Genomic DNA, 13,450 nt, shown 5'->3' with positions numbered 1-13,450 from the left:
CCGGGCAAGGTGGCGGGCGCCTGTAGTCCCAGCTACTCGGGAGGCTGAGGCGGGAGAATGGCGTAAACCCGGGAGGCGGAGCTTGCAGTGAGCTGAGATCCGGCCACTGCACTCCAGCCCGGGCGACAGAGCCAGACTCCATCTCAAAAAAAAAAAAAAAAAAAAAAAAAAGAAAGAAAGAAAGAGAAAAAATCAGCAGTTACCAGGATTTTTAGGGCAGTGAAACACAGCATTTATAGGGCAGTGAAACTATTCTGTATGATACTACAGTGGTAGATACATGTTGTTATACATTTGCCAAAATCCATAGAATGCACAACACCAAGAGTGAACCCTAATGTATGCTATGAACTTTGGGTGACAGTGTGTCAATGTTGAGTCATTGATTGTAACAAATGTATCACCGTGGTGCCGGATATTGACAATGGGGAAGCCTGTGGGAGAACAAGTGTTATGTGGAAAATCTCTGCACTTGCTGCGTAGTTTTGCTGTGAATCTAAACTGCTCCAAAAAATAAAGTTTATTAAGGAAAGAGAAATTCTCACTTCCTTGCTCATTTCTTTTCCACTTTCCATTTCACCTGCATGTTTCTTAAATGAAGCCAGTGTCCAAGTGTAGCCTGAGAATGCTGATAAGAGTGGAAGTTACCACTTACAAACCTGGAGCAGCCAGAGCTTTCTGTTCCTGAAGCCCAACATGGCTTGAGTGTTTCTAGCAGCCCCATTAGAGACTGAGTTGTCAGCTAAGCCCTGCCACGATCCAAACCTTTCTCCACCATATCGTGTGTTCTGCTGACTCGGCTCTGACTGAAGTTGCAGGAGTATAAGGGTGGGAAAAAGTCACTAGAAGGCACATTTCAGCTCAATGAAAGGAAGAGCTTTCAAATAACTGAGGAATCATGCAAAGGACACCTCTGGAAGTAGTGAGTCATTCATCACAGAACCAGGAACAATGTCCACCAGAAAGGTTGACAAAGAGCTTCAGTCGTAGTGGCACATTTTTCCCAACTCAGAGTCTGTATTCTGACTGTGAGCACTCCAGGTGGCAAGAACCTTGCCAGAAACCCTGCCCTACCCTGGGCATTTCTGGTTTTTCCCCTGCACCTGCTCATATGCATGGCTAAGCTCTCACAGCTCAGTCAGAAGGGGAAAGGTGGGCAGGCTGCCCTCCTCCAGGGGTGAGAGGGATAAGGCCAGAGGGAGCCAAAGACCAGGAACCCAGGGAAGGGCATGGTCTTCCGGCTCTGGCAAGATGAGTCAAGAGGGTTCCCCCTGCACGCTCTGCTCATTCCCCCAGAGTCCAGGCCTTTTCTGCTGCATGGAGGATGTCGGGACTGTACATCAAACAGTGCACAAGGGCCTTTCCAGTTCACAAATCACTTCCCCGCATTCTACTTCATTGAGCCTCGCAGCAACCTTAGAAGTAGGCAGCAGCCAGCATAACTCTGATCAGACATCCCAGATGGGGAAATTGAAACTCAGAGAGGGTAACTGACATGCCCAACATCACACGATCAGTGATAGAGTTGAGACTCCAATCCAGGTCTCCTGGTTCCATATCTTCTTTAGGCCAGGCTGTCTCAAAGAGACTATGGGAATCAGCAGGAGAACCTTCATCTTACCACTGGGCCATTACATCAATTGCCTCAGTGGCTCAAGGCACATCCAGACAATCACTGACCTGAGTGCAGATGGGAAAGGTGCGGGAGACAGGCGGGCCCATCCTATGTATGAGAAAGTTAAGGAAGAAGAAACTTTGACCAAATGACTCAGTGGCAAAGACTAGAACCTGAGCTCTGCTCCAGATCTAGAGCATGCAGCTGACAAAAAAATAAGAACTGAGGCACAGTTCTCTCCCTGCCCAGAACAGCCTTCATTGTGGCTGGGCCTGAGTCTCATTCACATTTTATACCAGAAAGCCAGGGAGTTCACAGCTGACAGGCCTCCCTCCTTCACTGGGCTGCGGCATTAAGGGAGGCCTGTGTGCAGTGGGTCTCCGCTGTCCTAATTTCCTGGCTAAAGACCTAGATAGAGTGTCTAAATTTTCCTCCAGCCAACTGCTGCCCCAGATTTAGCCTCTCTGATGGATAAGTCTGTCTCTGTCCCTGCCAGTGGCTGTATCTGCCACTCCATCCCATCCCTGGGCACCTGTTTTTAATTTGCTGACAATACAGAAGCCTCACTTGAAATGTATAGAATTGTATGCAGAAAATGCCAAAACCCTAACATAGGACCTAGAGGAGAGCCTGGAGACACAGAGGCCCAACCTGAGTGGTGGAAGAAGACTCGGTGCCCTCATGATGCCAATCCTCAAATCCATGCCATCCAAATACAAATCCCCAATCTTTTTTATTTTATCTTTAATCAACAAAATGATTCTGAAGTCCAGCTGAAAGGATAAATGAGCAAGAATAACCAATACAATTTTAGAAGAAGAAAAATGAGGGTGGATTGTCCTGTTGGATTAAAATCAAGATGTAAAGTTGTAAAAATCAATACCATTCATTTACTAATTCATTCCACAAACATTTATCGAGAACTCACCTTGACCAAATGACTCAGTGGCAAAGACTAGATAGAGTGTCTAGTCTGCAGAGCCCAGGGAGTGCTCGCAGAGCCCAGGGAGGGGTGGTTGGGAAAGGTGAGGACTTCCCAAGAGTCAAGTTAGAGGGTCTGAGCCAAGGCTGATAGCCCCTGCCCTGTGACTTGCCTGGGAGAGGAAAAGGACAAGTGACTAGGCAAAGAGAAGTGGACTAAATCCGGCCCTCCCTCTGCAGGCTGCTCTGGTCACATCACTCTGCCGCTTCAGGGCTCAGACAGTTCACTCACAGCATGGGCCTATATTAATAATATGATCATAATGCTAACAAACACAGATATTCTTTAAGCATATACTATGTGCCAAACACTTTATATGCAACATCTCACTAAATCCTCACAACATCCCTAAGATGGATTCTATTATCATCTGCATTTTTCAGATAAGAATATTTGGAGAAGTTAAATAACTCGCCTGAGGTCGCAAAACTAGAAGTAGTGAAGGTCAAATACAAATACAGGCAGTCTGGCTCCAGAATCCACGGTGCTACCCACTACCGCCCCCTGCCCTTCAGATGTGATAATGACTCCTCAGAACCGGCAAGGCCCAGTGCTGCACGGAGATTCTATTTTTTTTTTTTTTTTTTTTTTTTTTTTGAGACGGTGTCTGGCTCTGTCGCCCAGGCTGAAATGCAATGGCGCAGTCTCAGCTCACTGCAACCTCCGCCTCCCGGGTTCAAGCGATTCTCCTGCCTCAGCTGCCCGAGAAGCTGGGACTACAGGCACACGCTACCATGTCCGGCTTATTTTATTTATTTCTTTTTTTGAGTAGAAACGGGGTTTCACCATGTTGGCCAGGCTGGTCTTGAATTCCCGACCTCAGGTGATCCCCCGCGCCTTGGCCTCCCACAGTGCTAGGATTACAGGCATGAGCCACTGCACCCGGCCTGCACTGAGATTCTAAATGAAGAAGAGGGCTTCGATGGCTCCCCACCTTCAGACAAGGCAAGAGTCTCCTTTAACCCTCCAGGCTGCCTCAAGCCAGTGCTTAGCCTGCTCTGGACTTTTGACTTTCAGAGAATGAAGGAACTTCTGAGATCATCAAGCCCAATTACCCTCAGGTGCCAGATGCCCCTCTAGGGATAACAGAGGGCATTATAGCCCCCTGTGAACATCATTGACAAGCAGCTCATTACCTACTGATGCAGCTGATGACATTTTGGATGACTCTTTCTCTCGAAGGTGATCACCCACCCTTTTCACTTTACTCCCAGGTGTTGGTAAGGAGAAAGACGCTTCTTACCAACAAGCTACAGCAAGTCCCAAGCAAGCACTGTGATCCCACTTGGCCTCCCTGCTCTGCCCCATCTGATCTTCTAGCAAGTCCTCTGTGCACCTAGCTCCCCCGCATCACACCCTAATGCTAGAAATGTGAGCCATTACACCACGGCTGCTGAGGGCCCCTGGGTGTGCACCTACCTCTCTCTGCTCCCTCTGAAGGCAGAGTTCTTCGGTCTCTTCCATCAGTTTGTCTGCCAAAACAAGCACACACACACACACACACACACACACACACACACACAATCAGGAAAGTGCTCTGAGGTCCTGAGGGAGTTGGTGCCTGAGGTGATCGCTGTCACCCCCAGCATCTCCCAAGGAAGGGGCCTGCAACCCTGCCAGCCAGAGGGTGGACCATCTCCTGGTGATGGAAGCTGCCGCTCTCCTTCCCCATCATCATCCTGCTTTTTCTATTCACAGGGTTACGAGGGGCCTCATCCTTGGAAGTTCAAAATGGTCTCTGCATCCCCCAGGGCTGCTGCATCTGGGCTAGTCCCACACCCACCTTCCACCTGCACTAATGTCTGGCTAGTAGGGAGGGCAGAGTCCTGGGGCAGAGGAGGTTCTGAAGCAGGCATAGGGGAGCCAGTGCTGGGGCCCCAAGTGTCTAAGCAGACAGAGGGGAGAGGGTCCCAGGCTGAGGGCAAACCCTCAGTCTCATCTTCTCTCCCAAACAGTGCACGTTTACCAACTAGTCAGGGGCACGAGGACCTGGAACGCGGTGGCAAGGTTTAAAATGGTCTGGGGCAAGGGTGCTGGGGACAAGCCAGACCCTGGGGACCCAGGATAGGATAACAACATCAGCTCCACTTATGGAGCCCTTACTGCATGTCTGGCTCAAGCACTTACACACATTTTCTCATTTAACCCAATCCTCTAAAAGCTAGAGACTATTTTTAACTCGATTTTAAGGATGAGGAAATTGAGGCTTAGAGAGGCTGAGCTGCCTAAAGATATACACAGTTGATAGATGGGTGACAAGTGATGAAACTGGATCCAGAGCCCAGGCTCTTAACCACCAGATGCTCCTGCCTTTGGTCATGCTGGCCAAAAGGATGCATACTGCACCAGAAAGCCCTCCAGGTGCTGAACCTGGTCTCTGTCCCCCCATAGCCTCACCTGAGAGACCCTCACCCCTGCTGGGTCCTTTACCAAGCCCCTGGCTATAGCCCCTGGTCCCCACGTGCTGCTACCATTAGGGAACCACCCCTCCAGCCAACCTAAATACTCCTGCTTTTCCTTAGCCAACTGTAGCCCCTGGGCCTCCAGGCTTTTGATCATGGCTTCTCCCAGCTGGGCATTCTTCCAGGTCCTGGGGAGGGAGGGCAGATGGGAGAGAGGAGGGAAGAGGAAGAAACAGAAAATCATTAAAACGGAAGGGTAGAGGGGAAAGAGAAGGCATACGTTTTGTACTCGCCCACCCTTTCTCCTCCAGAATCTCAGCTTGCGTTCACTCTGGCACCCATAGCTCTGGGCATGCCACCAGCATGGATCCGTTACAGTCGCTGGAGGCTGGCCCAGGTTGCAAAGTGGGCCACTGGGGGCTGGGCCAACAGCACTTTTAGAGCAGGGAAGAAATTGCTTCCTGGGTGGCTTTTTACATCACTGAATGTCCACTACCCAGTGCAAGGCCTGCCACAGAGCACACAGTCGGTGTTGTTTGTTGAACTAAAAGCATGACTTAGCCTGACTAGGCAGGTGTCAGGACAGTGGTTTACATACAAATGGACTGGGTTAGCTGGGGATTTCTGTGATCTTGACCCTAATTTACAAAGCACTAGCTCTAGTCCTTGCTAGAATTATGGACCTGGGGAGGTGAGATGGGTATCAGGAGGCATCAAATACAACTCCCAAGAGTTGGAGACAAATGGTACCTCCACCTGCCACCTGTGACCTAGACACTTTCCAAGCTCACTCAGGGGACCCCTCACAGATGCTCTAAAACCTGGCCTGTCTGCTCTCACCCACCCTAGCCATCTCCCACAGCCCTGGCCCTGTCCCCACCAGGATCCCAGCAGAGAGGCAGGGAGTTCGGGGCAGCCCCGCCCACCCCGTCCTGGATCTGCAGGATCAGCCACCCTGCTGGCTGTGAACACTTACACCTTCCCAGACTCTTGCAGCATCTCCAGCCACTGGGTCTGCTCAAACTCCGACTCAGCCGCAAGCAGGATGTTCCCCTGCCAGGAAGAGGAGCCATGGGCATGCCTGAGAGGCAGCCACGCTGAGGGTGATGGAGGCCCAGTTCTGCCCTGTCACCCACCCCACATCCCTGGGTGCTGATGCCTCTCTCCCAGGCCAGGACATGGGGGGTTTCTCCTGAAGGGGCCTGAGAGGCTGGTCTGCTCCTGCGAAGCCCAGACTGAGGAAAGAGCTTTACTCACATGGAAGTCCTGGTGTGAGATCTTCATGGCATAGGGCATGCTGGGCTCTTCCTTGGGCTCCACCAGGCAACCCCCGAGAGGGATGACACCCTGAGGAAGAACCAGAACAGGCAGCCCCCACCCCACCCAATTGGGATCACTCAGGGGTTCTGGGGGCCCCTGGACAAAGCCACATCCTGCCAAGTGCCCCAGGATGGAAGCTAGACCCTGGGGCCACAGGACAGAGGCCAGAACTGATGTCCAGAGAGAAGAGGAAGGGCTGGGGCAGGGGCTGGGGCACAGAAGGGTGGGGATCCAGCCCAGGACAGGGGCAGGAGGTCTTTTTCCCCAAGAGGATTTGCCCTCCAGACTGTCTGCTAGGCCAGAGCAAGACAGCAGTCCCATCCCCTCACAAGATGCAAGCCCTGATGCCCACACTGGGCCCTCCCCTGCTGTGGCCCTGGCAGGGGCCGCCTCACCTTAGGATGTATATTGAAGTATTTATTGGTTTCAAAGCTCTTTTTTTCGCTCTCAGAGTAGTAAAGCAGAAAGCTCTCTTTGATGATGAAAAACCTATAGTGGGTGGTGAGGAAGGAAGGGCAACCAGGAGAGAAGGGGTAAGGTTTCTTGGGACAACAAGAGCACCCTTGGGGGCTCCGGACTCACATGGGAGCCCATGGGGACACCAGCTCAGACATCCTTACCAACTCAAGCTCCACATCCTCACAAAGGCCTCAGCTGGCCGGTGGCCTCCCCACAGGCAGCTGGGCCCCTGCACAGGTGGCCAGCTGGAGCGGGAGCCCCACTACTGGCCTCCAGGTCTGGCTGCCTCTGTCTCCCTGAACCACCACCTGGGTCAGCACAGCAGGACAGCTGTGGTTCTTCCCCTGGGGTACCTTCAGCCCCTTCAGCTCACATCTCCAGCCACTTAGAGTCTCCTCTACGAGGAGAAGGAAGGTAAGACGATGCAAGATGCTAAGATGGGTCTTTGTCAAGTAACATGAAAGCTGGCAATCTGCAGCCCCGAACACCCCAGTGTGACGTTGGCATTCCCTTTGTCTCAGACTGCTCCCCGTCTCCTTCTGGGACTTAGGTCTAACAGAGGGGCTCTGTGACTTTGGTGCTTTTGGACTGCTGGGGAGGCCACGCCCTCGATGTCAACATGTGGAGCATTTGGACCTGCCCCAAGGGTTCTCCCAGGACTCATGTTTGGAGCTGTGATGAGCCACCAAGCACCCTCTAGGGGAAGGTCCGACTGGGACTCAAAGCCCAGAGGCTGAGGGATATCCAGAGTGTGGGCTCCTTCCTCCAGGGCCCCTGCTAGTAAGTGCTGTTATAGTGACGGGGTGTGAGTAGAATGTGGTAGTGATTCTGAAAGTTGGTGGAGCATGTGTGTATGTGTGTGTGCATGCACACATATGAGAGTTTAAAGTTTACATGCAGGGAGAGTTGGAGCCAGCTCAGATGGGCTCATAAGAGCCCACAGTGTCAATCTCTTCCCTGCTCTGTGTTTGGTCACATGGTGTTGGTAGCTTGATAGTGGCTGTGATGGGAGTATTTACACCATACAAGTCAAATCCTACAGAATTGCCTCAGCTTCCTCCCCTACGAGCCCAGTGTAAGCATTTGCCAGCACACCACTGGTTGAATGGGCCCTCAAGTGAGGGGCTTGAAAACTTGCTGGTGAGGCTGCGCTCTGTGGCTCACACCAGTAATCAATCCCAGCACTTTGGGAGGCTGAGGCGGGCAGATCACTTGAGGTCAGGAGTTCGAGACCAGTCTAGCCAACATGGTGAAACCCCGTCTCTACTAAAAGTACAGAAATTAACTGGGTGTGGTGGAGCACACCTGTAGCCCCAGCTACTTGGGAGGCTGAGACATGAGAATCACTTGAACCTGGGATGCGGAGGTTGCAGTGAGCCAAGATTGTGCCACTGAACTCCAGCCTGGGCAACAAGAGTGAGACTCCATCTCAAAAGAAAAGAGAAGAAAAGAAGAAAAAAGAAAAGAAAAGAAAAGAAAAAAAGATAAAGAACCTTGCTGGTGAGCATGACGAAGTCAGACACTCTCTGAGGGTCCTACCAGCCACATGACCTTTCCTAAGGCCTCAGCTGCTGCGGCGAGGCAGGCCTGGGACTACTGGCAGCTGCCATCTGAGGGAAGTGAAGCTCAGCTCTGTGCTTTGGTGTGAGCCTCATGCCAACCCATTTTCTTTTCTTTTTTTTTTTCTTTTTTCTTTTTTTTTTTTTTTGAGATGGAGTCTCGCTCTGTCGCCCAGGCTGGAGTGCAGTGGATGGATCTCAGCTCACTGCAAGCTCTACCTCCCGGGTTCACGCCATTCTCCTGCCTCAGCCTCCCGAGTAGGTGGGACTACAGGTGCCTGCCACCTCGCCCGGCTAGTTTTTTGTATTTTTTTAGTAGAGACGGGGTTTCACCGTGTTAGCCAGGATGGTCTCGATCTCCTGACCTCGTGATCTGCCTGTCTCGGCCTCCCAAAGTGCTGGGATTACAGGCTGAGCCACTGCACCCAGTCCCATTTTCTTTACCTGAACCTACCCTCTCTAGCTGGCCACATAACAAACACAGCCCTGTGGACCCTGCTCAGGTTGATACCCTACTAACGCCAACTCTCTCCCTAGGCCTTTCTGCCCCCACTACAGAAAGAGCACACGAATACCACCTGCTGCAGAACCTCAGTGACATTCCAGACCTGCCAGCACCTGACCTCCGCCCACCTCTCAGCTTTCCTGCCACATCTGCCCTTCAGCCTTCTGTCCTCCAGCAACTGCCGAGCTCACTGTCCCCTGCCTGCTACACTTGCGTGGTCCTGCACATGGAGATTGTGCGGCTTGGCCTGAAACGCCCTCCCTCTTGCTCTTCAGCCAGTGGGACCCTTCCCAACCTTGGTGACCCGCCCAGCCCACACTGATGTCTGGGCTCCTTCTGCACTTGTTAGCAGAGCCTGCACTTGGCACTTAGGCCCACTCCACATACCATGTGTGCATCTTGCCCCAGCGGGGCATCAGGCTCCTGGAGGGCAGGTCCATCCCACTTCAGTCCCATGGGCCCAGGTCGGGGTCCCCTGGCTGTTCCAAGGGAATTTCACAGAGTAGTTGAGAGCATATAGGCTTTGGAATCAGAGAGACCTGACACTTTCCAGCTGGGGTTGGGGGTCCTTGGGCAAGTCAGCTCTCCTTTCTGAGCCTTAGTTTCCCTACTTGTAGAACGGGGATAATAACAACTACCTTATGCGGTTATTTTGAGGGTCAAATGAGATTGTGCTCATCACCCCACCAATCTGCAGAGGACTCAGGACAGTGCTGAGTGATGCATTCCATGGTCTGAATACAGTCACTGCAGGGAGCAGCACACGACTCTCTCCAGGGCCACCACCTCCTCTTGATGGCTTTGGAAATACTGCTATGGACTCGGTATGTCTCCTCAATGTTCATACGTTCAAGCCCTAACCCCACATGTGACTGTATTTGGAGATAAGGTCTTTAGGGGGTAACTAATGTTAAGGAAGGTCATAAGAGCAGGGCCCTAATCCAATAGGACTGTGGCCTTATAAGAAGAGCTCTCTTTCCTGGCTGAGTGCAGTGGCTCATATCTGTAATCACGACATTTTGGGAGGCTGAAGCAGGGAGATTAGTTGAGCCCAGGAGTTCAAGACCAGCCTAGGCAACATAGCAAGGCCTTGACTCTACATTTTAAAAAAATTAGCTGGGCATGGTGGTACATGCCTGTAGTTCTAGCTACTCAGGAGGCTGAGTGAGAGGATCACTTGAGTCCAGGAATTCAAGGCTGCAGTGAGCCGTGATCGCACCACCACTGCACTCCAGGGTGGCCTCCAGCCTGGGTGACAGATCAAGACCCTGTTGCAAAAATAAATAAATCAAACCTCTCCCACTCTCTTTTTCCTCTTCCTCCACCATGTGGGGACATATTGAGAAGGTGGCCATCTGCAAGCCAGGAACAGGTGCCCTCATCAGAACCTGATCATGCTGGCAACTTGATCTCAGACTCTCAGCCTGCAGAACTGTGACCAAATACACTTCCAGGGTTTAAGCCACCCAGTCTACGGCATTTTGTTATAGTAGCCCAAGCTGACTGAAACACATAAATACCTTCATGCCTTCCTGCCACTTCTGGAGCCCCTCCCACTTAAGGCAAAGCACTGTGCCAGGGCGGGGAAGTGGGTGGGCAGATGATCATTAGACACATGGCAAGGAGAGCGCAGGGCCGTGGGGTCCACCAACTCCCATCCTTCAAGTTGCAGCCTCAGGCAAACTCCCAGCCTTACTAAGCCTCCCTTTCTTCCTCTATAAAATGGGGGTACAAATAACTGTCTCTTAGGGCTGTTGTAAAGATTCCTCCATTGATTCAACAATTACTGAGTTGCCACTGTGTGCCAAGCACTGCTGTGGGTGTTGGAGATACAGTTGTGAATAAGACAGGCAAAAATCGCTGTCTCCATAGAGCTTACACTACTTGCATGTAGTGGGTGTCAGATGGTGAATACATGAGACATAGAGATGTCATGTGCCAGATGCTGATATGTGCTATGGAGGAAAATGAAGCAGGTTAGGGGGCATTGGAAGTGGGCACGGATGCATGTTAAAGAGGGTGGGCAGAGACAGCCTAATTAAGAAGGTGATCTTTGAGGAGAGGTAAGGTGTTTCCAGCACAGGAGCTGCAGGTGCAAAGGTCCTGAGGTGGGAAGTGTGCCCAGCTCTCGAGCGAAATGCAAGGCAGCAGCACTTGGGCCAGATTGCAGAGGGCTCTATGGCTATGGTAATGACAATAATGATCAAGCTAACATTTATTTAGTACTTTACACACACCACATCTCATTCCAAGCAGTTACTGCTGTTAATGCACTTAACACCACTCACAATGATGCTAAGAGAGAAATGCTCCCTGCATTTTACATGGGCAGAAATGAAGCAGAGAGGAGGCGTGACTTGCTGAAGGTCACAGCACTAGTTGGTAGAGGCTGGCATTTTCTCTGAGAAAGAGAGGCAGCCACTGGAAGGCTTTGAGCAGGAGTGACCTGGCTTACATTGCAAAAGGCTCATCCTAGCTGCTGTGTTGAGAGCAGACTGTCAGGGTAAAGGCAGGGAGATTCATTAGGGGATGTTGCCACATATCGTTAGGGGGCAAGAGAGGATCCAGTGGATGGAGGCATGTAAAGTCCTCAACACTTGCCTGGCACACAGAAGGTAGCCCCTAATGCCATGTCCCTTCTCCTCCTCCTGCTTCTGAAGGACAGCATAGAGAAGGGCAGGGGAGGGAAAGTGGATGTTCAGGGTAGCCTTTGCTCTGTGAGGGCTAGAGTTCAGTAGGGATTGTGAAGGGCCCACACATCACACATGCCACACCCGGCCTGACTGCACCTGTCCCCAGGTTGGCTTGGGTGGAGGTAGGGGTTAAGGGAGGTGAGCCAGCGTGGACCTGGAGGAGGAGGAGGATGGCCTGGCAGGCAGCAATGAACTCTGCCCAACGAAGGCCTCACCTGGCAAGCACATTTCTAGGACCCAAAGGTCTGGCCTTGCTTATAAACCTGAGTCAGTGACAGCCCTGCTATTCTAGCTGCCCCTTCTCAGCATCTTCTCAGCAGGCGGGGGCTCAGAACCCCAGTCCCTGCACAGAGGAACACTTCCTCTTCCCACCCCTTATTCCAAAGTCCCCTTGTCCCCCGACACTCTCATTCGGACTGCAAGCCAGGGGCCACATCTTCCCAGGCCCTGTGCAGTTGGTCTGGCTAGAGACGGCCCAAGGGCTAGAGATGACTGCCCTTTCTGCAGCTGTTCTAATGCGTTGGCTCCTGTGCTAAGGGTTCCACATGTATTTGATCCACGTCACAATCGTGGAGGGTTAGACATATTATTCTCATTTCACAGATGAGGAAACTGAGGCTTAGGGGCAAAATAGTGTATGCAAAGCCACACTCCTAGGGCAGAGGTGGAGCTGGGATTGGAACCCATAGACAATAGTCCCTATACCTACTTCCCACAGCCACTGCCTAAGAAGCTGCTCCATCCAGCTCCTGGCCAGGAAACAGATGGGTCAGAGGCTGTAAGTTTCAAGGTTGGGGTAGCCAACGTTAGAGTTCTGCCACTGACTGGGAATGTGACCGGGGCAAGTTACTTAATATATTTAGGTCTCAGGTCCCTCCCACTGTACAACTTGAGGATAATAGTAATAACACCTATATCTCACAGGGCTGTCAGGATAATGTTCCCCTAAAGACTTAGAACATGGTGGTAAATATGTAATAAATGATTGCTTTTATGATTATAATGATTATTTACTATGATTGGGTTCAGACTCTGCAATAATAAGCTGCACTCTCCCCTGACCTCCTTTTCCATTTGTGCTCACAGGGCTGCTACTGGAGGGAGCTCTTGGCTCCAGCCCAGATGGCCAGCTCCCTGTCCTCCCAACACATGGCTTATCCCTGCATCTGCTGCTTCCCCCTACCCTCCGTGTGCAGCCCATCCCTCCTTCCAGACCCAATATCAGTCCTGGGAGAAGCTCTGCCCATCAGCTGTGGCCCTTGTCTGTCCCCATGTGTTGGGGTGAAGCCCAAAGCGTGAGTGAGGTAAGGGGCTTGTGTCAACTCTGGCTGCCTCTCTCTCCCATCATAAAGAATAGTATTTTCACTTCCAGATTAAAGAGCATTCGCAAGGTGCCTGGACGCTCGCCTTGCTAAGACAGTGACCAGGGAGAGCCTAGTTAAGAAGGTAATCTTTGAGGAGAGGTAAAGTGTTTCCAGCAGAGGAGCTGTATGTGCAAAGGCCCTGATGCTAAGTGTTTTATTGACTTTATCTTGTTTAAATTTCTCATAACAACTCTAAGAGAGTTAAATAATATGCCCCAGATCACACAACTCGGAATGGGGGAGCTAGGATCATTGTAAAGGTGCTTGTTTTTTTCTATTTCACTAGTGAGGAAACCGAAGCACAGAGAGATTAAGCAACTAGTAAGTGGCAAACTCAGAACGCAGTTATCTCTGCTGACAAAGCCCAAGTTCTCACCTGCTGTGCTCTGTGGTGCCCGGTCCTCCTCATTACATGTGACTGGAATCGGTTCTCCTCCTAGGGCTTATCTCTGCTACCTCTGCAGAGTGACTGCAAGCTGCTGGTCAGCTCAGGTCAGAGAGCATGAATGAGTCCCCTGGTACACCCAGGTACTATGCTAGGCTCTGGAGCT

General features: G+C 51.4%; 1 protein-coding gene across 1 annotated transcript in view; it reads right to left on the bottom strand.

Annotated features, from left to right (window-relative positions):
• Window positions 1–13,450, bottom strand: part of PLEKHD1 (pleckstrin homology and coiled-coil domain containing D1) — a 44,788-nt gene that overhangs the window by 21,784 nt on the left and 9,554 nt on the right. Inside the window, exons 2-6 of the mRNA XM_025392631.1 lie at window positions 6,715–6,808; window positions 6,257–6,346; window positions 5,976–6,052; window positions 5,096–5,187; window positions 4,017–4,069 (exon numbers count right to left, since the gene is read on the bottom strand). Coding sequence (XP_025248416.1) covers window positions 4,017–4,069; window positions 5,096–5,187; window positions 5,976–6,052; window positions 6,257–6,346; window positions 6,715–6,808 — 406 coding nt within the window. The remainder of the gene's footprint in view (window positions 1–4,016; window positions 4,070–5,095; window positions 5,188–5,975; window positions 6,053–6,256; window positions 6,347–6,714; window positions 6,809–13,450) is intronic.

The sequence above is a fragment of the Theropithecus gelada genome, chromosome 7b (assembly GCF_003255815.1).
Source record: "Theropithecus gelada isolate Dixy chromosome 7b, Tgel_1.0, whole genome shotgun sequence".
NCBI lineage: Eukaryota > Metazoa > Chordata > Mammalia > Primates > Cercopithecidae > Theropithecus > Theropithecus gelada.
The sequence above is the reverse complement of the archived record's forward strand: the minus strand, read 5'-3'. Positions and strand labels throughout refer to the sequence as shown.